The sequence below is a fragment of the Centruroides sculpturatus genome, unplaced genomic scaffold (genome assembly GCF_000671375.1).
Source record: "Centruroides sculpturatus isolate CEXI.00-Female unplaced genomic scaffold, Cexi_2.0 scaffold923, whole genome shotgun sequence".
NCBI lineage: Eukaryota > Metazoa > Arthropoda > Arachnida > Scorpiones > Buthidae > Centruroides > Centruroides sculpturatus.
In genome coordinates this window covers 19,218-46,165 of record NW_019385201.1, presented here as the reverse complement: position 1 = coordinate 46,165, position 26,948 = coordinate 19,218, and the positions used below count along the sequence as shown (strand labels likewise).

General features: G+C 32.7%; 2 protein-coding genes across 2 annotated transcripts; both read right to left on the bottom strand.

Moving 5' to 3' along the window:
• Nucleotides 1-68: 68 nt before the first annotated feature.
• On the bottom strand, nucleotides 69-3,085 carry LOC111636075. The gene has a single exon (XM_023381240.1). The coding sequence runs from the start codon at nucleotides 966-968 to the stop codon at nucleotides 192-194; it is 777 nt and encodes a 258-aa protein (XP_023237008.1). The 5' UTR covers nucleotides 969-3,085; the 3' UTR covers nucleotides 69-191.
• Nucleotides 3,086-18,011: 14,926 nt separating this feature from the next.
• Nucleotides 18,012-25,543, bottom strand: LOC111636071 (lymphoid-restricted membrane protein-like). Its single transcript, XM_023381232.1, has 4 exons — nucleotides 25,297-25,543; nucleotides 25,127-25,157; nucleotides 18,281-18,421; nucleotides 18,012-18,176 (listed from the first exon to the last, which is right to left on the bottom strand). The coding sequence occupies exons 1-4, from the start codon at nucleotides 25,350-25,352 to the stop codon at nucleotides 18,012-18,014; spliced, it is 393 nt and encodes a 130-aa protein (XP_023237000.1). The 5' UTR covers nucleotides 25,353-25,543.
• Between the last annotated feature and the right edge of the window lie 1,405 nt (nucleotides 25,544-26,948).

Here is a 26,948-nt window from a genome sequence, read left to right as displayed (position 1 = left end):
AAAATCGAGTGTCAATGTTTGTTGGTCGTAGACATGAATTGCAGTTGTGTTTGCTGCCATCAAGGTCATTTGAGACGAGGAGGCTGGAAATATTGATACGTCGGAACCTGTGTCGACGAGAAAGTTTATGTTCGTTCTCTTGTCTAGGATGAACAGGCGACGAGATTGTTCCGGCAAAGTGCATGTCGCCTCTACGCTTCGCCGTTCTCGTTTGTTGGAGAACTACACAGAGGAGTACATTTTTGTGCCTTTGCGCCAAAACGGTTGTGGTACCAGCAGTAGTTGTTGATACTGCGGCGAGTTGAATTGTTGCGATGTCCTGAACTGCTGCGGGAGCGTCGAGAAAAATGGTCACTGCGATCCCGACGTGCCTGCGTTAGTTGATCGATTCGCTTGTTAAGTTTATCTATTTCGATTAGTATTTTGTTGGTTACGGTATCGGGTTCCTCGGGTTGCAACACTGAAGCTATCGTTGCGGGGGTTACTTCCACCACGCGGTCCGCTACCTCCGCTGCTTTGTCTACGTCGAGTGGGGTAATGGCGGCTAGGATGGATTGGACGGAAGTCGGAAGGTGTTGTATGAATAATTCTAGTATAACTGCGTCCGGGATTTGAAAATTTTCCGCCCGACGCTTTAGAACACGTAGTAGTTCGGAGGGTTTGCGATCTCCTAGCTGTTCTCCGGCCAATAGTTTTCGTAGCTCCTGTTGAGACGATTCGCCGGATCGTTTAATAAGTTCCACCTTTATGTGACCGTACGGGTCTGTACGGTCCGGAGAAATAATAATGTCTCTAACCGTTGATGCGACTTCCGGTGGTAAATGGGCCACTACGTAGTTGAACTTTGTGGCACTTTCCGTGATCGGCTTTGGCGATCCCAGCGCAAATGTGCTTTCGCACATGTGGAACCATAAGGCTGGGTCGGAAAAGTTGTATGGAGGGATTTTTACAGCTCCAATCTCGGCCATGATCTGACGACTGAGGTCTTGAGAAAAGGTAGTAAACGACGTACCTGATGAAGGTTCCAATGGTAGTTCTTTGTCGAAATATGTTCTAAGTCCGGCTCACCAATGTGGTTTTGGCGTGGTGGTTGCTTTTATCTCTGGTCGCTGTGAGTGGAAGAAACGAATGAGACGAGATCGTAACAAAACTAAACTTTTATTGTTCTTCTCGCGTACTAGGTACAACACATGTCTCGACGACGCAGCTAACAAAGGACAACTGGTTTTCGACCGTCTTTGTGTAGTGAGTTCGAATTTATTCCAGGAAGTGGTGACTCATATGCCCGGGGGTAATTGCTTGTCTGTACAACCGTTAAGGATACAGATGTGAAAGGCGGCGTTCGCCACATGATCATGTGCTTCAGTGTGAGTGATGTGAGCCAGCCTGTTTGGGCGGCAAAGCTCCCACATCTAAAACTACATAAAATCAAATACTTCGAGAACAGTCAAGTGGACTACTCAAAGCTTGCATAGTCGTGCGGGCTAAATAGTTAAACATGATAGTCTTAGCAGAACAACATGACTTCTGATTATGTATGTCCTAGAAATAAGCTGATTTTGGAAGACTATATGTCATGAAGGAAACATACCTCTAAATGTATGTCACGTATAGAGGTATATTTCCTTTCACTTTTTTGCTCCTGTGGATATTGTCTACAGCTCTGTTAAGATCCCAACTATCTGATTCAGAAATGTAATTGTGCCATTATTTATATACTTATCAAGTACTTAAAAGGTGTTAATATCTGAAATAGGCAGCTTAGGGGGCACAGCAGTTTGAGAGGTTTTTCCCCATAAAATTAATTGATTCTAGACTTATTTGACTTGATCATTTTCAAACACGTATAATTTTTTGGGAATAATCCATATAAAATATGCTATAAACAAAAAATTGAAGAAATACCTAGAGTGCACCATTCAAAGACACCATTGTTTAAGCTCATTTTCATCGCAGAGTGGCACGTTGGAAGGTGGACATGTACAAGACGTGTCACATGACATTTCTTGGGGCCATTTGGTCACATGACATAATCTATGATGTCATGTGATAACATACTCTTCTTGCAGAAAAATTTGCTGAACTTTGGAAGCATCATTAATAGAAATATTAAAACATCATTCCATTTAAATATGGATTAAAATCAACATATGTATGATATTTCCATAAATAACTAATAATTCTTTTCTGCTTTTAAATTGCCTAATCTCTTTCATGTCTTAAGCAAAATTTAGTTTTATTTATTTACATGAAGACCAGGGATGGCCAACAGTTTTTGCCCCTGGGCCGAATTGGAAACAGAACTTTTCCATGGGCTGAACCAGGGCTGCCCTAGGAAGATTTTGAGGTGGTGCAAGATCTCATTGTGGTGTCACCCTGTAGAGACTAAATTGTACATAGAGATTACAGATAAATTTTTCACATTATCATGCTTTAGCAACACTATGCTGTACTTAAAAGATTTGTAATGGAAATGGAGGGTTAACTCTACATGCACAGTGAGTTAGTGATTTTTTTTCTCTACGCATCAGAATTTTTCATAGAGCTATTCAGACTTCAATACCTAATATTGAAAGATTGAGTGCGGGCCACATAAATTCATTAGATGGGCCAAATCTGGCCTGCAGGCCGTATGTTGGCCATGCCTGATCAAGAAGACATGATGTATCTGACTATTTATCATCATAAAATATATGATAAAATTATTGTCGTTAGTGAGTGGTTTTACCTGTTATTGTATCATATAGTCATTCATTATATTTTTATTATTATTAAATTATCAGGAAACACGTCAAGAGATGCGAGGCATGGCCAAGACGAGCGAGTAGTCACCTGACCAAATGTCCCCAAAATGTCACATGACATGCTTTGTATGTGTCTGCTTTCCAGTGTGCTGCTCTGCAACGAAAATGAGCTTAAGCAATGGCATCTTCAAACAGTGCACATACTGTAAGTATTCCTACAATTTTATGTTTTGTTTATAGCATATTTTATGTGGAATATTCCCAAAAAATTGTGTTTGGAAATGATCGAGTCAAATTAGTCTAGAATCGATTTAATTTTATGGAAGGAAACCTCTCAAACTGCTGTACCCCCTAAACTGCACAAGTACCCAGAAATATACACTTCTATTCTAATAGTATTTTTTATGTGGTTGATATGTTTTCAAAAAAAAATTCCTTTCAAAAAAAAGTCCATGCAAAAAAGATAACTATTGTAAAATGGAGATTGGTTCCAGATCTTAATCAAATAAAAACATGATGATAAATCATTAATATATTATTTGATATATTGATTTATATTATACAATGTGTTTAAACAAAATATTTCAATGTAGTTAATCACAGAAAGGACAATTGTAACTTAGCAGTAAATTCGTGTCTGCATACATTTACTTTTTATTTCACCTATTCAATTAAACATCAAAATACTGACGCTTTTAACACCAGATAGCATACTAAGATTGGTTTTTTATTGGAAGAAATTGGAATTGTACAAATGTCAAATCTTAAAAATTGGCTGTGTATAGCAGCTTTAAATGCAAATTCTAAATTTAAAAAAAATTAGTTTTTTAGGATATGAAATATGAATATTTTCTTAGAATTAAAATCAAATGGAGATTTAAAAGGGCAAATTTATTGAGACATGTTGGATCAAAATAAACAGTAAAAAACAGGATTGAATTTTTTTCGTCCACATCAAATCGTAGTGTAAAAAACTAGCAATGAGAGTTGCATAACTTTCAAACTTTCACAGCTGTTATGAGTTTATTTTAAAAATCTTATAATTAGAAGTTTCTCTTTAACAAGTTTGTTCTGAACAATTCTACAGTTTTATATTTAATGGCTGTTGTGTTAACATATTTGTTAAAATTTGAAAGTTTTCTTTTACTCGATAATAGAGAGGTTGATGCGCAAGTACAAAAGTTAAACTTGTACGGCAAACAGAAGTACATGGTTTACATGTAAGTCCAAGTAAAAGACCTTGCGGCGCTCATTCACAACATCACGTGACTCGGTGAATGTCGCGCATTGACTCATGGGAAATTTGTTGAAAAAATGGCAGATACATTTAACATTGAGGGTTACCAGCAAAGGTAAACAAACAAATTACTGTTTAAAAGTATTTATAGGATGTTTAATCACTGAATAATTAATTTTAATTAGCATCATGTCTTTTACTGTGTGATAAGACTACCTCATACTTTTGTTGGAGGAAATAGTGGCTTATGTAAATTTGAAAACAGCTTGAAAAATTAATTTTTAGAAAATTTAGAAACACATTATGCTGTTGATGGTAGAAGATGCCATGGAAGAACAAACCTACCTTAAGATAACCTATTATGAAGACAAATATATGTAAATTCTATAGGCACTTNTGAGTGGAAGAAACGAACGAGACGAGATCGTAACAAAAACTAAACTTTTATTGTTCTTCTCGCGTACTAGGTACAGCACATGTCTCGACGACGCGGCTAACAAAGGACAACTGGTTTTCGACCGTCTTTGTGTAGTGAGTTCGAATTTATTCCCGGAAGTGATGACTCATATGCCAGGGGGTAATTACTTATCTTTTACAACCGTTAAGGGTACAGATGTGAAGGGCGGCGTTCGCCACAGGCAGATTAGCAAGAGTCTAGTCTACTTCAATTTTGAAAGAATAAATGTTATACATATTTATGAAAAAAGACATCATGCAATGATTTTATATATTGAGTGAATTTGATGAGATCAATTGAATAAGAGTTCAATTCAACAAAGAAAAAAATTCCTTGAATGATAAATTAAATATATATGGTAATCAATTTATAAAATAATTAATTCCTCAAATTAAATTTGAACTCGTGTTCAAAAGTGTCTCTATAATTTTATAACCAGTTAAGTTTGAAAACAATTTGGTTCCTCAATTAATTCTTTGCTTGTTAGTATTATGAATACACGACAAGGAATAGTTTCCTGCTTAAAACGTTATTAAAACGTTTCTATTTTGAACAACCTCCTTAATATGAGTATGTAGTAAAATCACAATCAGGAGTCAAAATAAGATTAATCGATGAATGTATTCATTCTCCAGGTAATTGTCTCTCTGTTTTTGCTTGCTCTTTACCAATCAGAAATTTGGGGCATTTGTTGATTGACTTACTAAATTCATGAATCCATTGATTACTATGCCAGGAAAAAACTTCCAAATTTTAGTTAAATATCTAGTTTGTGTTGTGCAAAGCTGTTTTTTTTTTCCTTCTTTTTTTAATATATCCTTTTCTCTTTTACAATTTTTCCTTTTCTTTTACAATTGCTTTCTATAAATAGAAACAAATTTATTACAGCACAAAGTTTATTGCAGAAGAATTATTCCATATTCTGCTAAAACTATCAGATCTTATAAACTTTCTTTGTAAGAGAATTCCTTATTATTTCTAAAATGAAAGTGGGTAGTTGAAGTATCATATTTCATAAAAGATTAGAACTGTTTTCAAAATTGAATGGAAACAAACAGGAAAAAAATTACAACACTGAAAGATGTAAATATAGGCATGGATACAATTTCTTCATGCTGACAAGTGATAGAATTTCTGATTTAATTATCAAGGCTATTGGTCATCATGTGATATTGTACCACTCAAATTATTGTGCTATCTGTGCATATCATTAACATGTGGTACAAGAAGATTTAACAAGGTGTAACTTTTATGTAACAGTAATACAATCAATTGTCATGCCAGGACAAGTGCATATGCTCCTTTTGTGCAATTATAGCTGTTTGAAAGGGAGTGTATTGTACACATTTGAGAGGCTGGGTGAGCATATTGGAAGATTGCTGCATGTTGATGTGATGTGTTAGTGGTGTGTTTTGATGTTGGCAACTTGTGGTTAATTGAATATTCCCACACCTGTAATCAAGTTCTAAGTTGCCATATACTACACATGCATATCAAAATCAATGCATTGTAAGAACAGTTGTAGGAGATTTCACAGCATCTTCAGTACATATCAGAGCAAAAGTGGAACCAGGAGTATCAATATGAACCATTGTTAAGAGGTTAAGAGGGTGTGTTAATGACAGAACCCAGATGGGATGAAAACTTTCTTATGTATTGTAAGACAAATACGACGCGATGATAAACAGCAGAGGGGAATGCCGACAGAGAGAGAGAGCTTTGTCGAGATGCTCGCGAACAAGTGTCGGGTAGAAACAATCGAGAATAGGGAGGGTTAATGACAAAAGGGACAACTGTTAAGAACGAACGCATTAGGGGGTAAATGGCCATAAGAACATCTGGTGGACTGTTTAGGTTCAAAGATGTCAGAGGGAAGGGCCATAACGGAGTAAAATACGAGGCATGTTGCTGGTGGAGGGGCCCCAGGGCCCCCTCCACCAGCAACATGCCTCATCGGAAATCCAACATTCTAGTTATAGTTCTTGATATTATGTAAGTTAACCTTATGTCAAAAATAAATGGTTTCATGTAAGACACTTGTCATCTTTGTCTCCTACCACCACCACCACCCACATACGATTATCCCCTAGGTTTTCCTGATGCGCAATTAATGTAGTGCCCCTAAAAGTCGGCAACCTTACATGAATCATTTAGTTGCAGCAGGACTATGGGAATGTGTCTCTGACCAGACTTCCACTTACACTGGCATGAACAACTCCAGTAGTGTTGTGATAGGATCACTTGGAGGATGGAATAATACTCTACAGTAGAGGTCGGCAACCTTTTAGATATTGTGGACCACTAAATTCAGAATTTTAAAATTTCATGGACCACTAACATAATTTTTAAAGATACAAATTTTTATGAGCATTGAGTATGGTTCACATATATATGTTTATTTATATTAATAATTTTAATTGCATTTATTTGACGGTAACACAAACACAAAATAGTAATAAATAATAGTAATATATATTAAAAATTAGTATGACATTTGCTGCTCTTGCTTTAAAATTATTTTACTAATCCTTGGCTCTGCAACACGTAAAGGAGGTTCTATTTCAAGCCAAGCATGATACTTGTTTTTAATAGCTGTTACAGTTGAGAATGTTTTTTCACCCAAGTAGGTCATTGTGAATAGAGTCAAAAGTTTTAAGGCTTTTTCACTCAATATTGGATATTTGCTTTTTACAGAAAGCCAAAAATGATCTTCTTGAAGATAAGTTGAATTGAAGTTTGAGACTATCATCTGACGATAATTCGATTAAACTTTCTTTTTCTTTCACATTTAAATTGCTTTCCTCAATATTTGAAAAAAATGTGTTTACTATCCACATATTTCTATTTCTGGGATCTTCTTCTTTTCGATAATAATGTTCAAAAGACTCTTTGAGTGACTGCAAGTGCTGTTGAACAAGACCTATTATCTGTCAGTTGATGTCTTTTTCTTTTATGTATTCATCCAGATTTGGAAACATTTGCAAATCTTTGCAGGGATAATGCTGCACGAGCTGCACATAAAGAGGCCTATCTCTGTAGTCAAAAACTCTACAAAGAAACAATAAAAGCTGAGAAAACGTGCAGCTGGTGCAAATTTTGTACTAATACATCTAAGAACCCATGGGGATTTATAACAAAAATGTGCAGCAATAAACTGTGAAAAACAAAAATTATAACGGACCTAAGTACTGAAGATTCTAACCCATGTACTCTTATCCAAACATTAACAGCCCAACTGGATGCCTTCTGTCCTGATGACAATCCAGAGGGTGACACAGACTGGCAACATTCTATTCGTGCTGAATTTAGCAATTTAGATGATACAATAGACATCCACAATTCAAGTATGAGGAAATTCAACATGCCTTCTGTTATCTCAAAAAAGGCAAAGTTCCAGGCCCTGACGAAATTACTAATGAAATTGCACTCAATCTGTAGGCTCTAATTCTGCAACACTTATTTAATTTATATAATGCCTATCTACACCATGCAATTTTTCCTCATGCATGGAAACACGCACGGATTGTCCCTCTCCCAAAACCAGGCTCTTCAAGTGATGCGAGATCAATTTCCTTCTACCCGTATTGGGTAAGATACTCAAATGGTTGATGACCAACAGGCTCAACTGGCATGTTGAGCATAATAAATGCCTAAGCAATAAACAGTACAGCTTTCGGCCACAACGATTGGCCGAGGACGCAATTAAATCTATGGTTAATACAGTTAAACATTTACTTGATGGCAATAAATATGTTCTTGGAGTGAGCTTAGACATATCTAAAGCATTTGACTCTGTTTGGTGGCCATTTATTACACATCAATTGTGAAAGTTAAAATGACCTCGTAACATCCTACAACTATTTCAGGATTATTTAAATGACCGTACTGCAACTATACAGTATGGACAGCATCAGGTGAATAAAATCATTACAAGAGGCTGCCCGCAGGGTCTGTCTGTGGACCCTTGCTTTGGAATATCACTTTTGATGCCTTCCTTAAAGAAACCCTCGGACAAACAGATTCCTTTGCTTATGCTGACGACGTCATAATGCTGCTAGGAGGTCAGTCAAGGTCTGACCTTTAGTACAAAAGCAACAACCTATTACAGCAGATTTACACATGGGAAATAAACACAAACTTAACTTCAATCCTCTAAAGACCAGAGGTATTGTTTTCAACAAACCAGGTAAACACATCCTTTACCTCAGACCACCACAGCTTAAAATGAATAACAACACAATCAAAGTTGAAAAAACTCTCAAATACCTGCATGTTATACTTGACTTCCGATTCTCGTGGGATAAATATGTGAAATATATCTCTAACCGTACAGGATTTATACTTCGAGCTTTTGCAAAAGTAGCCAGAAGAGACTGGGGACTATCTGCAGATGCAATGTCCATTATTTATGACAGTATATATATTCCTATAATTACATATGCATGTGGAACTTGGGGATGAGCCACTCATAAGGTACATACTAAAAGGAAACTAGTCTCATCGCAAAGATGTGCCCTTCTACTTATAACCAAGGCATTTCGAACTGCAAGCAATCAATCCTTACAAGTTATTGTGAAAAAACTACTAATAGACCTAACAGTTATGATGAAAGAGAAATTGCAACAAGCCAAATGGGGTGAAAATATTATGACATACTCTAGAACGATATTACACAATAACATTGAATGGAACTCTCCTTACTGTGACACCTCTCCCCCCGGTATTCCCTTAAATTACACTTTTGAAAGCAATAACTATGCTGATGTGGATATATATTCTGATGGCTCAAGAATTAACGATTCAGTGGGGTGTAGTTTTGTTGTCTTCAGGCAAGATTGCAAAATATACAATCAGATGACCACTGCACAGTGTTTCAGGCGAAACTTTTCGCTATTAAAATGAGCATTGACTGGATAAACAGTAATTATAATAATATTTCAGTTCATATCCACACTGATGCTTTATCCACTTGCAATTTAATTAACAACTCAAAGCTACATCCACTTGCAGAGTAAATCAGACATCTTATGAGGTTTTCCAACTGTACTTTTGCTATCACATGGATCAGAGTGCATCAGAGAACGTTAGGCAACAAAAAGGCTGATTGCTTGGCAGAATCTGCAGCTAATGATATCACTGCTCCTATTACTTATAATAAATACAGTCAACATACCTTGCACTGTATACTTTGGGAACATGCTCTTCATTTATGGCAAATTGAATGGGATTGCAATGATTATCATATCACTCATGAATACATTCCTGACCTCCGTAAATTTTTCATGATACAGTGGTATTCACCCACCTACTACGCCACGCAGCTGTTCACAAATCATGGCAAATATGCTTCATATCTTGTTAGGTTCACTGATAGAAACTCTGATCAATGTCCTACTTGTCTTGTGACAGATTGTTCCAAACATTATTTTTATGATTGCATACTATTTGATCGTGAACGACTAGAGCTAAAATTATTACTAAATCAACTAGGAATTAACTGGCCCTGCCAATTATCAGACATATGGACATCTTTTGAAGTTTATAATGCCTTCACCAGACTTGCTAAAAGTATCTCTAAAATAACATATCAAATAATATAACATTAAAACTACATGTGCAATCTCATCAACTTGTCTAAGATGTGTCTGAATGATAATATTTCAATTGAATGATTGTGTTTCTGGACATGTTCCATATTTTCTGTGAAAATTTGTGTTCTTCAAATTGATTCACCTTGTGCATTTGCCAACTATACACTTTATATCTTTAGAGAATAATATTTCCAACTCACAGGGAGTGTGATTTGGAAATAAGGAGCAAATCACTAGTGCCAATCTTCGTCCAGTTATGTTTTGATCATTATTAACTGGTATCTGTGAACCATCTTTCAGCAGTGTTGTCCTGATGGAAGTGCTCTGCTTTCCTATGCATCAAAAATCCTTGGCGTTCATTGTCCTAATCGCAGTGCCTTGAATATACTGTACTAATGGAACTACTGTGAAATTGTACTCAAGAATAAGGCTACATGCTATAGTTAAGTATTGTGCCTTATTGAATAATATCTGCAGAGTTTGCACTACTCTCAATAGTTTGCATCCTGAAAGCAATACTACTATATGTGATATACAACAAGGGTTCTGATCATCATTGTCTGATTATGTGTGAACCATCTTTCAATGATGTTGTTCTAATAGAAGTGCTTGTAAAAAGAAAACTTCTACACATTTTCTCTACTTGGGATGATGTTCTTCTTCATGTGCCGTACCCTGTGCATTGATTGTTATCATATCTGTGTATTTAGTGCCTGGAAGTGCTGTGCCAATGGTATCTTGTGATATCTCAGACATGCATTCAAATCGTCCTGCGCTACAGAGGTGATGTGTTACCTATAATTTGCTTTTTAATAATACTCTGCTCAAGATACCATGCTTAAGGAATGTGTTGTTGCCCAACTTCATTCCATCTTGAAGCGGCAAAAACATACATCAATCCAAGTTCTAACTGCTTAGGCTGAGAATTATGTTCTTGAGACCTGAAACAGTTATTTCTGTTCACCTTCTTAATCTATAAGTACTCAATAACCAAGATATTTATTAAGTAAATATATATTAATCACGAAATTTATAATAACTCTATATCTATGTAAATGTTAATAGTTAAATTGTGATCGTCCTATCAATGTCCCTCAACAATTTTATCTATTTATTTTTATTTTTTATTTACCATTACTAGAACTTAATGTTATTTAATTTTCTCTACGAATATACAATAGAGCATCAATTATCCGACCCCCAATTAACCGTCACATCAATTAACCGACCGTTCTAATCGGTAAATTTCAATTGTTTGCTAGTGATGTGGCACTACAATATTCGGCTATGTCTTGGCTACTTTAATATTGTTTTTGTTAAATTTTTGCGTGTTTTAGCTGACAACATTGGCTCAACCATGAAAGGGAGGCCAGTATTTAAACGAGATTTAATTTTCTAATTATAAGTGGTTGTTTGTTTTGTGAGCAATAAAATAATTTAAAAATATCTTTTAACGATACAATAGCTATTATTATTATTTAAAAAAAAATTTTGTTAGGCTTAACATCGATGAAAATTCAACATGAAGTATGTTAATAACGATATACTAATTACATGGGATATACTAATATGCTAATATACTATACTAATAATGTATTTTTTTATTCTTTTCGATTATCCGATTTTTTCAGTTATCCTACCAACCTGAGTCCCCAATTGAGTCGGGTAATCAATGCTCTACTGTATATTGTAACGTATTTGTATTGTTTATCTCCTAGTAATGCTCCATGCGGGGCCAGGAATGTACTGTACTTGACAGTACAAAGTAAATAAAAATGAATGAATGAATGAATGAATGATCAAAAATTAAATGAAGTACATACAGTGATATGGAAATTATGGAGACATTTGTTATGCAAAATTGCTATAGTGCTTAGTTTATAAGTTGTGAACTGTGTTAGGAAACATGACTTTTTTTGGTCCACAGGTTGTTGGTGACCAGCTATGCCATATCAACGAGTGAGAACTCTGTACACCCAAATGTTTGACTTTGAAAGAGGTCGAATAATTGGCATGTCAGAAATGGGAGCATCATATCATGAAATTGCCTGAAGGACTGGCCGTATTGCAATGTCAGTACAAAGAGTGGTCACAAGGTGGATGCAGGAAGGGTCCAGTACTCACAGACCTGGCACAGGTCCACACAGAAGGACGATACCACACGAAGACCGCCATATTATGCGGATGGCAGTTGCTGACAGATGGGTGACGGCAGCACAGATCCGAGCAGTAGTTACTGCAAGAATCACCCCATGGACAATTGTAAACCAATTGCTTGATGCTGGGCTGAGATCTCGGACTCCCATGCAATGAGTTCCCTTAACCAGAGATCATCGCCAACAACAGCTAACGTGGTGTGCTGCTAGTTGTAATTGGACACATGAATGGTGTACAGTTGTGTTTAGTGATGAATCCCGATTCTGTTTAGGCCAATGTGATAATTAGCGACATGTCCGCCGGCATGCTGGAGAAAGAGTCCACCCTGCTGTAATTTCAGAGTGGCACTCAGGTCCAACTCCTGGTGTCATGGTTTGGGAGGCAATCAGTTACGACAGCAGGACTGAGTTGGTGATTGTTGAAGGCACAATGACTGCCTGCCAGTATGTGGACAGGGTGATTCATCCAGTAGTCATACCTTTCATGAACACCATCCAAAATGGTATCTTCCAAAAAGGTTATGCCTATCCTCATGCTGCTGCCATCACAAGACAGGCCTTGCAAAGTGTTACAATCATGGATTGGACCGCCCAGTCTCCAGATTTATCCCCTATACAGCATGTCTGGAATGCCATGAGTAGACAGATTACATCTCATAGCCATCCAGTGCACACTGTACAACAACTGACTGTACAAGCTATGCAGGCATGGAGAGATGGAGCAATAAATGCTTGAATGTCAATAAGACATTCAAGCATTTATTGATTCAATGCCTGCAAGGATCCAAGAGTGTTTCCATGCTCAAGGTGGGAATACCACTTACTGAAACATGTACCAAACAGCAATAAAACTTGTGTAATTCATTTCATTTTGTGTTTATTTCTTCTGGGTATGCTCCTGTACTGTACATGTTTACCAAGTTTTGCGAATTTCCACCAATTCCATCTGGGTGTAACACTTTCAATTTCCACCAGTGTATTTAAAGGATATATTTACTTTTGTAAATTATCATGTAATCTCTGAAAATGTTTGATTGACTTACTAGCTAAATCTGGATGTTTAGTCAGGTGTCTGGTAAGTTTTGATGGTTTCATGGCTTCATTGGATAAACTCATAGAACATATGACACAAAACAGTCGTGGATCAAGTTCAGTTCTAGGTTCTTGTAAAAAACCATATTTCAAATAATCATGATCATATTGTCTTAAAACTTTAAATTTTTTGTTTTCTTGATGTTCAGTTTTATCTTCTTTCTAGCTGGTGCTTGATGATGATGGAATCTGTGAGGGCCCTTGTGATTCTTCAACTAACTCATGTTTACCTGAAGCATTGTGAAAAAAATGTAAAATTGTCAATTGCTTCTCTTCATCCATTTTAATTTTTTGATCCTAGAACCATACAAAAATAATATATTCCTAATAATTTTGATTGCTTAAATATATTAAAAATGTGATGTATAATTTTAAGGCCATGGCTATTTATACATACTGACTGTATATTCCTATATTCCAGCCAGATACTGACTGTATGCACTGCTATTACAATTAATATTTTGATAATAACTATGCAATTATAAATAATTATAGTTTTATTTATTATAGTTCAGTTACAATGTTGTTCAATAAAGTAATCAATAAACTATGAAGTAGCATTAAATCAGTGAAATATAGGTAATGAAATTTACATTAGATTGATAGGTATACCAATAAAGTAAAATAAATATATTATTTTTATTCTGTATTTTAATTTTCTTTTTGTAAAAGGTAGTCTGCTTAGTCTTTCTCTTCAGATGTCCTTTGGATTTAATTTTAGTTTTGAATTTTAAGTTTTTATTTGATTGATTTGAACAGGGCTCATTATTAGACCAAATTTGTTCTTCAGATTCTTCTGGTTCAATTGTACTAAGCCTACTAATCTCATGTTCAAAAAGAGAAATTCCACTTCTTGCTTTGCTTTCTATTACTTTTAATTCCTCTACATATTTATTGAAGGTTTGCATTCCATAATTAGAAAAACATCTGCAATATTTTTAGTTATCGCCAGTGTCATATTAAATTTTTCCCTATCCGATAATATTTTGTTGGGACAATCAAAATCATCAGTAAAAATTTCATCATTAATATGATCATCAATGTATACATTTACATCACCTGTATCTATACTTAGTGCATTTTCAATTGAAATAATATATCTTGCATGAAAGCAAATTTTTGAAAATATGTCCAAATTATTATATTTTCTTATCATAAGAATATGATGACATGGTGCCCTAAAAGAATTCCAAAATGAACAAGAACATGTTTCTACCGTTGTATTATAAAATTTTGATATTTTGCTATCAAGCTTTTCCTCAATGCCATTATTTTTAATTCTCATTTCTCAATAATCGATATCATAATTAGGATATCGATAATCAAAATTTAGGATATCCTAAATTATAAATAACATTAAAACTGTCATCTTTACGTCATGGCTTTAAAAGGGTTAAAGAAGTACATAAACGTATATTAGAAAGATTAAATGAATCACTGGGAATTATTGAGTACTTTACCTTAATTATGAATTATTGAGTACTTTACCTTAATTGTATGTTTATACAATGAGATGATTCATATGATTGCATAAAAAGCAAATGATATACAGCCACATATATCTGAATGGATTAAATACTGAAATAACAGTTTTACTCTTCGTTGTATTCAGTGCCGTTGCCAGATGAAGTGAGGTGGAAACCATAGACAAAGAAATAAAATAAGACAATTTGAAAATTATACTTTCAAGAGTATAACATTTCTGCACAAACCAGTTGCGCACACCATTACTATAACTATTAATAAATATTCAAAATTTTTTATTTTTGTCGTACTTTTTTTTTACTAGCTTTAGTTATATTTTTTATCCATTTTAAATAATAATTTAAATAAATTAGAAATTTAAATAATGTCTGAATTCTTTGCAGACCATTAAAATTACATCATGAACCACCAATTGCCGACCGTTGCTCTAGAGTGCACTAGTGATTGAGAGTAGTTTCTGCATTCATGCAAGCAAAACCAGCCTGAGCTATAGGCATATTAAGCAGTCACCTAGGGCTGAAAACTTTAGGAGTGCCACAGCCAGCATCAGTTAAAGGAAAATATTTATCAATTATTTTAATTAGACATATTATATATACATCCAGAGCTGTTGCATGTAGGTGTGCAGGTGACTCAATGCACAAGGCATTTAATAAGTAAAAGGGGAGAGAGCCAAGATTGAAATCTGCCTGGTGTGCTAGTGTGCAAAAACTCATGGGCTGATCCTGCACGCAAGTAATGATCATATACAGTACAGTACAGTACATAAGTGTGACCTTGAGTAAACAAACACAAACATTCTCAGGATGCTACAAGTTTTTACCTGTCAGTGTATGTATATATATATATATATATTATGTACAATAAAGCCTTCCAAAGCAAAATTTGAATACAACAGAAACAAAACTTTCTTTGGAATAAAGCAATTTTCTATGTTAAATTTTACTATAAGCTGGAAACCTTTCCAATGCAGAAAAATGGTTTTGGATACAAAAAACAACATAACCCAAATAAAGTGGAAAATTAAAATTCTATTTGTAGACAAATAAGTAAAGCTGCCTCTCTAAGTATTAGTCATTGCAAAGCATAAACAACAAACTGTATTCCAGGAATGATTTGTTAACTTAAAATTACTGTTCTGTGCTGGTGCATATTTTAAAATAAATATAGGGTGAGCAAAAAGTCTGTAAAAACTTTAAACATTCATAAAAAAATAGAAGAATGCTACCTAGCAGTGACTTTTGGAACATATTTTTTCCCATCAACAAAAACGTCTCCATGCCGACAATACCTACCATGAAAAACTGCATTTCATTCTGATAATTCTTCCATATTTTAGGAATGCTTAAAAATTTTTATGGACTTTTTGCCCAGTTCGTAAAAGAAACACAACAGACATGTTTTTGTTAATATAAGCCCCTGGTTAGTATGATATTAACCAGGAGTAGAATTGAATACTTTTAAGAATCAAGAATTTTTCAAGAATTAGATTAGTCTCCTAGAATCAAGTTCTTTAGAACAAGCAATGAATGTAATTCATGTAAACAATAAAAAAAGGTGACACCAATTCTATTGTCCAAAGAAAAAAGGTTTTATCTTCAAAAAAATTTAAAATCAAGTTATGAACTTGTCATCATGCCAAATTAGTATTTTTCATTGACACTGCCCCCCAATATTCCATGTGAAAATATGTTCTGTAATAATTACAGAATCAAAAAAAGGATACTAATTCAGTATGATGACAAGTTCACAACATGTTAAATTTTTATGGAGATAAAGCTCTTTGACTTTGAGCAGCACAATTTGACTTGTATAGAATAATTAGTAACTAATTAGTTCCAAGTATTTGAAAAGAAATTGATTAACATGTTGGTAATTAGAGATTGATGTAAATGATTAATCAGAGTATTAAAATTCTTCATAAAGTCATATCACAAAATAAATTGATTACTGTCATGAGATTAGAATTTCTGATGCAAGACACTACTGTTTGTTTGACATAACAACCAGAATTGGCTTGTTTGCCATTGTGTGAGCTCATTTGAATACCTAGCACAAGTTCCTGGGAACAACAAGAACTTTTTGCAATAAAACAGTTCCCAATTCTTTCATTCAAATACTCCTATCTTTAGTTGGAATCATTTTGGAATTAATTTGAATCAATCCTAGTAATAAAATTTCTTTATATATGTAAGTGATTTCACTATAAAATACAAACACAACCAAGTAACATTTATCTGTTGTAGTTTAAAGATAAAAAAAAGGAAAAGATCTGAAACCTGTTCAAAACAAACATCTGCCAAATGACAAAAAAATATTTGGTACCATACAATTCTGGTTTACACAAGTTTTACTGCATATACACATATATATATATATATATTCAGTTACCATTGTAGCTGTGTGCCATATGTCTGTTTTTATCTTTCTGTTCTTACATTTTCCCATTCTTTGTACCTTCTAGAACTTTCTAATCTCCTTAATTTTTCCTTCTTGGGGATGAGAGTATAAGTTAGTATTATCGCAATTTGGTGTGTTATGGTCATTTATTAATTTGGTAATTGTTTTGCCAACAAACAGGTTTAAAGTTACTGACAGAGCAACCGTCCTAGAGTTGGCATCCTTGATTGAGCCTGTATAAAGTTATATCACACATAAATAAATAAATGTTTCTCACATCTACTGTGTGTTTAGTCATTGGATGTTTGTCTTAGTGGGTTAATGAAATTCCTTTCACATCTCACACCATATACAGTATGTGTACCAGCAGTAACTTTTTTGAAAAAGGTACAGTATATATATATAACATAATATACATAATATAACATAACATAATATAGCATTATATATATATATATATATATAATGCTATATTATGTTATGTTATATTATGTGTATATATACACAGTATATTATGTTATATATATATAACATAATATACTGTGTGCGTATATACACACACACACACACACGGTGCCTTTTTTAAAAAAATTATACACATATTGTATGTGTGTGTGTTTTTTGCATTCTATTAATGCTATTGGAATAATGTTATACTTTATATATGTTCAAATTTATATAAAGTAGAAATTTTGTTTTGCAAGTTGATGTCTGGAACTTTACTATTCAACAAATCTTGAAGATGAAAAATACTCAGAAGTTATGTTTTGCTTTTAACATTTTGCATTAAACTAAAAGTGTCATTGAAATATTTTTTACTATTTTTTGTAATTAAAAATTTTTCAAGTATTATATATTATAAAAATCATTATTAGATATTACCTGTTGTACAGCTCCAAAAATTTCTGAACGACAAGATATTCTGGAAGTTGACTGTTCAATGATATCAATATGATTTTGCATTTTAGAAATTAATTCTTTTGATTCTCCTTCATAACAATGATGACCTAATTCCTTAATTTATAATTATATAGCACATTAAAACTTTATAATCAATATAAATAAACTGTAATTTAATTAAAATTTAAATAATAAAATTTAACATTAAATTTACTTACAGAAAGCAATGTTTTCAATGCATTCAACTCAGTCTCAACATTTTTTTCAGCAATATCTCTTTGTCTCTGATGCAACTCTAATCTTTTGGACAAAGTAAATTTATCTGTTTTGAAAGCTAAAGATAAACTATTAAATTTTGCCTGCAAAAATAAAAAAAATAATTATTATTAAATTAATATTATGTTTTCTAAATAAATATTTTAATTGATATTTATTTATTGAATATTATATTATTATTTGAGTGTTGGAAATGTACTCTACTCAGTTAATACCAATATCTAGTGTTCTGCTGGGCCAAGATGTAGTGAACCAGTAGAATGCTGAGAATGGACTAGTGAGACTAAGCTAGTCCCCTACATTTCTTGAAGTACTGTCTAAATATTATTTTTAATGTATTTGTATTTGAAACTTTTTACTTGAAAAATATGTATCTTTTCATGTATTTTCCCATCTGTCTTCTCCTCCTTTACGCTGAGTTCAACTCTTTTATGAACCAACCTGAACTACTCAGGGCTCCTTTAGTTGACTCATCAATAGGACTAGCTTGGAGACACATGTTCCTGATATGCTATTGTGTTCTGTGCTTGTCCAGTTGGTTGTGTAATAAGAGATTTTGTTTCTTGTACTTATTGAAAATAAAACTGCATTCTGTTGTAAAAAAGGGTTGATGAATTTACACTTTATAAAAATATGTGAAAGAGACTAAAAAATACAAAAGAAATATTGTATTTTTTTTCCTGTTTCTTTGCAGACACACTAAGGTGACATATATCAACACTTGGCAACTTNGAAGAGGGGCCAATGCCCGAAACGCGTAATGTAAAAGGCGTCCCAACTGAATAAATAGTCAATAAGTTGCCAAGTGTTGATATATGTCACCTTAGTGTGTCTGCAAAGAAACAGCTTAATAACAACAACACGGTTTCATCAGAATCAAACAAAAATATTGTATTTTTAATTGTTCTGTGATTGTCACTGGAGAACTTTTAGTCTGTTTTGCATGTTTTTTACAGAGGTGTAGCCTCTAAAGAAAGATTATCTCTGCTGTGGAAGACTTTTGTTCCTGATGATTGGACATAGCAAAAGTGAAGACATTTTTAATCTCTTTTATGTATTTTTATTAAAACTGCATGACTGATTTTTGTATTTCTATTATCATAAAAAAGTTTCAACCCGAGATAACTCGGGCAAGTTACATAGCGTTACATAAAACTCGGGCATTTGGGCCCTGAAAAAATTTTTTTTTCAATTTTTGGATGTTTTTTAGGTCTCAAAATTTTTTTTAAAAATTTTTACCCGTGCGAAAAAATTTTATCGCGATTTTAATCAACCTTTAATGTTGCGCGATTAACGTTAATTGTTTTTTAATGTGACTTTTTTTATCAAATTTAATTAATCGTTCTAAAGTAAAATCGTTCACGGATTTTACTTCGGTAAAGTTATTTAAAGCTAGTTTCTGATGTCAAAAACGACCTCCAATAATTTTTTAATTTTTTTAATTAATATATTTTATTATATATAAGTTTAATTAAATCGAGGGGTCGGAAATCGCAATAAAATTTTAATTTTTTTAAAATATTTAAAAATATACCGCCAGCTAGTATTCACCCTACTTTAAACCCGTGTCCTCCCGAGACGTCTATGAGAATGTCCCGGGAAATCTGACACCAGAGGTTCTCAAGGTCATCCAGCTGTAAACATAATGACTCATCAGTGTCAAATTTCGCAGAAAGACGAGACAATGGAAAATAAAGTTTGAAGCTTTTTCTTCAAAATTAACGCATTTCTTTCGTTTTTTTCCAGTTTTAATATTTTTTATGTTTAATTACATTAATATCAAAAATTGGAAACTTGCAAGGGGGTTAAGTCTTGGAAGATGGGGGGACCTAATTCTTGCACTCAGTGAAAACAAGTAAGATCAGCTATAATCTGATCTAATAATCTTAATCTTTGCTATTGTTACCTTTTGTCCGAGCAACACTGGGCTCATCTGCTAGTTTTTTATATATTTTTAATTAATTATCATAAAATGGCAAAAAGCTTTAATTTTGAAGATAAAGATAAAAAAAAATTGTAATGTTATAAACAAATAAAATCATTAAGTTCAACCTATCTAGATATGACATGACCCCTCCTCTATCTCCCCACCCCAGTGACCTTTAACCATCAAAATTTTTCTTTAATTTTTCCTTAAATAAAATTAATGTGCCTGTGCCAATATAATGTGCAAATAAAATGAATTTTATTCTGGATATTTAAATAATAATAATTATTATAATGTATGAAAAATAGGTTCTCTTTTGAAAATTGCCACTGTAGTGAACAGCAGATGTCATTACAATTTGGAGAATACCAAGATATTCCCTTTGTATAAGGATAATCAATAGAAAGTTGAAAGAATCCTCCTTAAGCCATGATGTAATAACAATATGTATTAACTAACTTAGTCTTTCTGTTATTGGAACTGCTTCATAATTGCAATGAGGATTTACACTTTTTACTGATGTCATACCAGGTACTGTACATGATGGCTTTACAATTGCTTTTATCATCAATAAAGAAATTTTCTTGGGTAGGAAAAACAAGAGAAGTTGTTGGAAAAATTAGAAAGAAAATTCTCCTATTATTTGAACAATTCAAGAATGGTGGCAATGTTGAGAAAAAGTGTTTATTGCTTTTGTAGGAGAGGAAATAAAATAATTTTTGAAACCTTTAAAATTATGAATTTAAATTCATTATCTCATGAAGAGCTTCTCCACAAGTTTGACAAAAAATTTGTTAAAAGCAATATTATATGTCATGTTTTCAGAAGTATTAAGCAAAGAAAACATAAATTTATGGATTATTTCAAAATGCATCTACAAAGTCAGTCATATTTTGTAATTGGCGAGATTATGCAGAGACTGCCAACATTGATCAGAGCATTGCATAGTAACAAACAATTTTTAAAGAATCAAAGTTGAAGATAGACTATATTATCTATAGCAAGGCTTCTCAAACTATGAGTTACATCACCATTTGGGGTCTTGTAACAGAATTTGGGTGTTGCAAACTTATGGCAACTGTTTGCAAAAGATGTCACTTCATCATGAAATGTTTCTTTGACAGATTCTCCAATACTAGTTAGCAAAAATAATTATGACAACCATTTTAATTTAAAATATTTAATTAAAATTTAAAATAATGTTATGGGCACATAACAGAGTAATAAATTGTTTGTACAGTACATCCTTTTTGCTTTGATCCACTGCTACTTTTCAGTTAAATATACTCCCCTATTTGGTCTCATTCTATTACCATTTACTTCTTTCAAACTTTGCTTTGTACTGTACATGTCATCTTGAGAGGTAAGATTTTACAAATACGTGTGCCATTCACAGCCTGGCACATGTATTTGTAAAATCTAAGTGACTCGTACAAGATGGAATTCATATAAAATGGAATAATCAACAGTATTATAGGGGGGTCGACTGTACTAGCAAAGTTTTGTGCTCTTACAGAAACTTAATAGTTTAATTATCAAAATGAAAATTTGAATAAAATTTCCTGCCATCATTCCTCAGCATGTACATGTACTGTATATTGTAAGTATAAATATTTGCACATCCTTGGGTTGTATATTGAGACTAGGGATGGTGTTTTCCCAAACTTTTTGGATTCTCAAGAATTGAGATTCACTTTTTTAAAAATTCTCAAGACTTTAAAGATTTAAAAAAAAAAACTGATATGTCTGCACTTGAATGATTCATTTATGAGAGGTTTCTCTTGGATTTGATCATAGGATATATCTTCATACTATTCATTCAGAAAATGGGATTTTAGAATATTCTCTTGCCCACTTTGTCAAATCTTCTTTGGAAACTTGCCTGATTCAGGAAATATAGTGTCAAAAGAATTGTAGTTGTCTGGAACTGAGAGAGAGTTTTTAAGAAAGAGTGGATTGTATACAGGGGCACAACCACAATTGGGTAAGTTGTGAATCCGTCTGTGTTACTAGAGGAACAGCCAATGAATTGTGACTATAATATTGTTATTTTTTTCTTATTTCATCATTTAATGTTTCAAAGTTAACACATTCCAAGTCAATTTTTTAAAAGGGAATTCTTAAGAGAGAAATAATATAATTTTTAAATTTTTTAGAATATACATATAAAGAAGAAATATATATTTTACTAATAAAAGATAATAAAATCAATAAATTATTGTAAAAGAAAAAATGTGAGTAGGTCTTAAATGATAAATTAAAAACAAATACATGTGTTTAGAACATACTACAATATATATATTTATAGGAAAAATTCTATAAATAAAAACTAAAAGTTAAAATTTCCCTTGTAGAATGAGTAAGTTTTAAAATTTAATTTTATTAAGAAATAAAAAAGCCAATTTAATAATATTTTAGAAATTATATTTATAGATCTAAGATATCCTTAGAAAAGGTCTCGGGAGAATTCAAACCCAATAAAAATGAATGAAATAAAAATAAAAAGAGAAAAAATGTTTATTTAATGTATAATCTTCACCAAATGTGAGTGTATTCTTATACAGTGTAGCAAAATCAAAAATTTTGTATATATACACACATGTCCTATAATTACAGTTTTTCTTTTTTTTAAAAAAGTAATGTAATTGTAAAAGTATTGTAAAAGAACTTTTAACCTGAAAAGTATCTAATTTAAAACTAAAGAGGGACAAAACTGTCAAAAATGCATATTTAATAAAGTAGAACAGTTAAAAAAGTCTCTTGATGTCCAATTGAAAACATTCTCCAAAAGGTGTGATAAGTCCTCAGATTAGAAGCAAATGTAGAAGCTTGATAACATTCAATTTACAAATTTTATTCTATTGGCTATTATTGCTAAATAATATTGCAGATCCTGTTATTCTCTATAAACTGACATAAATTTCAATGTTCTATCTTTTCACAATCCAAAATTACACTGCCCAAAATGCCATGTGGCATCACTATTTTCAGTGTTCAAATGCAAATTCTACTCCTCCTCTCTCACTGCTGCACAACCCCTATCCCCATTTTAGATATGGATATAAACCCTCTATCCAACAAAATTTAAATCATTAGATTATAATTTATAGTTTATGAAATACAAGCACAATCTGGAGGTTTTGTAGTTTGGTCTTTAAATTCAGTCCAGTATATTGACCAAATTTAAAAACATATTCATGTCAAAAAACTAGTTGCAGATTGTCGAGCATGCCAGCTAAAATGAAAATTCTATGGGTGAACCTATAACAGCTTGGCAACATCTAGCCTTAGATTTTTTCAGCTCTTTTTGAATTGTTCCACCCTGTTTTGGTAGACTACTATTCCAAATGGATTGAGTTAGCATTTCTCTCTTCTATAATTGCACAGAAAGTTGCTAATTGGCTACATTTTGTTTTCTGTACTTATGGCTAGCCACTAACAATTACATGTTATAATGGAAGTCAGTTTAGATCATCAGAATTTGGAATGGAAAAGGAATTTCTGGGAATTATAATAAGACTCACGATTATTGACTGCAAGCTAATGGCCAAGTAGAATGATTAAATTCTCTCTTTCTAAAAGTCTTCAGGGCTGCTAGATTAAAAGGAATAAATAAGGAAGATGCACTCCTAACATTTCTATGTGTATGCAGAATAACTCCTAATTGGACAACTGGAACCTTCCCAGCAAAGCTCATTTTTAACAGGAAGATCAGAACCAAATTGCCAGAATGGAGAAAAACAAATGGATGCTGTAAACTTCAGAAACAAGCTAAGGAAAACATCCAGAAAGTTAATAGACATAATGCAGATTAGGGGAAGGTGGCCACGTTTAAATAAACTCACATCTAAGTTAGACTCTACAGTTTAAAAAGTAATAAAATGCAGGATTTGTCAAAGCCACTTAACACTAAAACACTCCGACCAAAAAATATATCAACTATCAAATTAGCACCTTATCCGTTAATCAAAGTTATTTCGAAGATGACATAACACGGTATTCAAATTACGGAAAAGAAAATATTGTATTAGAATAGTGAAAATTTTGTCAGATATTTGCAGTGGTGGAAGGTTTTAAAAATGGGCAACGTCAAAGAGCGCTTATTGAAACCGACTTTCACTTATAAAAATTATTTCGATCGAATACTTCTCTAGAACTCTACGTTGCAAGAAAAAGAACACCGAATGTCAGAGGATCAAATCAAATCTTTTGGTCGACGTGCGACGAAATTCGTTTCGTAAAAACGAAGTATTATTTAAATATTTATCCTAATCCACTTTTTACACTTTCTTAATTCGAAATAAAATTGTATTAAAAATACTAATTTTATAATGACGTTTCTGAAGATCGTTTTTCGATTAGGAAACGTAAAAAAAATTAATAATTTTCTTTAGGAACAAAAAGAGTGGCCAATTTTATATTACAACACTTTACAAGAAAAAATCGAAAAAAGAAATTTTAACAACGCAAACGATACCGTAATGAAATTTGCCTAATCGTGACGTCATTCTACTAGATGTCAATACATTTGGACCTTGATACAAAAATGTTTTAATCTTCATTCGACAAAATATTAATTGTTTCATGAGAAAACAAAAATCATACGGCTATTTCTGTACCTAACAAAATAGGTTATATTAAATTTTAATATATATATTTTTTCCTCAAAACGCGGCGATGCCAAATTAAAGTCGAACTGGTAGATTTAATTTTATTACAGCAAATTAATAAATAAATAAACAGGTCAACGGTAAAATTTAGTTGAGAGATACTTTTGGCGCGTTCAATTTAATTTTACAATTATTATTCGATAATAATTTACAAATACAATAAGAGACAAAATGATTTCAAAAAGACTCACTTCTATCTCTTGCTCACTCAGGGAATCGATGCTGTAAAAAAATACATATATATATATATATATATATGTATATAATTTTATTTATATGTATGTATAATAAAAAAAAAAAGTGACAACCATATATATTTATTAGAAAATAAAGATTCGATCAATTAAATTAATATACGAACCCGTTATTTTGTTTTACGGCTTTGACCAGTTCGTAGAAACTGGTAATTTGACTCATCCCGTTCGATACTTTTACTAATCTCTCGGAACCAGGATGAATTTATCGACCGTAAGGGCCTACCCCACTTCTACTCGTGGGTGTCGGATATTTCAGAGAAAGGTCGGTCGTGACCTTCCTGGTCTTAACGGAAGTTCGTTTCGCATCCTTATAAAATCGCAAATAAATGTTAAAAAACACATTCCGGTCTATTTAGAATTTATTCCAAAATATAAAGTCTCATCCAACGAATATGTTTTGCTCTGACGCCGAGAAAACGGTAAAAATATCTTTTCAAAAATAATTTCATCGTTTCTTTTCCACTAAATCCAACCAACGATAGTTTAATCAAATATTTAATTAAACAACTAATGATAATTCTTTGATTATGTAAACCAGATCCGAATTCGTAAAATACTAATGGAAAAATGTTCTAAAATAAACCTGTGAAGAATTCCTAATTGCTAACTTTATCGTATCAATTAGCATCACGCAATCTCACAATTTCTATTTCTTATAAAATTAATATTTTTTTTGAAGTTTGATAAAAAAAAGCACTTATTCACTCTTTCCTAATTACTAATAGAAACCTGGATTAAAAAGAATTTGTGACAGACATGTAAGTATGGTTTTCCTAAGAATACTTTACAAGAAACGTTACAAATTACTCCTTTAGAAAGTTTACAAATTAAAAATTAACTAACTTTATAGTTAGTTAAAATTTCAATTGCAAGTAGAAATTTTAATGATAAAAAAAGCAACATTTTGATAAAAAATAGTAGTTTACGAGAAAAGATATTGATATTATAAAACTTATATTTAAAAAAGAAATGTAGAAACAAGTTGCTCAACTTTCCCAGCAACATTTGGTAGCACCATCTGTTGTCACATTTTACTAAAAAACATTATATATTTTTTACTGTTATAAAACGGCAAAAAGATTAATTTTGAGGGTAGGGATGAGTTTTATAAAAAAATTGTAAATGCTAATAACAAGTAAAATTGTCATTAAGTCCAACCCTACTGGAGATACACACGAACCTCCATTGTCTCTCCCTTGACCTTTAACCATCAAAATTTAATAGCATCAATTCCCCAAATACACAAACCTCCCTGCAAAATTTCAGAAATCTTTGACAAAAACACAGGGAGTTATAAAGCTTCAAACAGGGTGAACAAAATCGTCCCCCACACACTAACATCCATCCATCCAAACATACATACATACATACATACATACATACAAAGCCATAACTAGGATTTTGGACACCTATGGCCAAGAATAAAAATGGCTCCTTTATAATTTTATTCTAAAAAAATTCTATTTCAAAAAATTATCTAATGACATTTAAATACTATATAAATATAAATATAAAAATAAAAATTTTTTTGTTATTAATTTCGAATACATATTATTTCGAAACCTGGTTGGCGCCTTTATTAAATCGGAGTCTATGGCGGGGGCCACATTGGCCATACCTTAGTTACGGCTCTACATACATACATACATACATATAGAAATTACACCCGATCTATTTTGCAAGTCTCGACGTTTCAAGATGTCCTAAGTCTACAAATGTAAAAATCTTGGGGGTCATTTTTTGATCGATCGCCCTG

Coding starts and splice junctions, on each gene's coding strand:
- LOC111636075 (XM_023381240.1), bottom strand. CDS start 968: ATGGCCGAGATTGGAGCTGTAAAAATCCCTCCATACAACTTTTCCGAC.
- LOC111636071 (XM_023381232.1), bottom strand. CDS start 25,352: ATGAGTCAAATTACCAGTTTCTACGAACTGGTCAAAGCCGTAAAACAA. Junction 25,158..25,296: donor GCCGTAAAACAAAATAACGG/GTTCGTATATTA, acceptor ATTTTTTTACAG/CATCGATTCCCTGAGTGAGC. Junction 18,177..18,280: donor CATTGAAAACATTGCTTTCT/GTAAGTAAATTT, acceptor TTATAAATTAAG/GAATTAGGTCATCATTGTTA.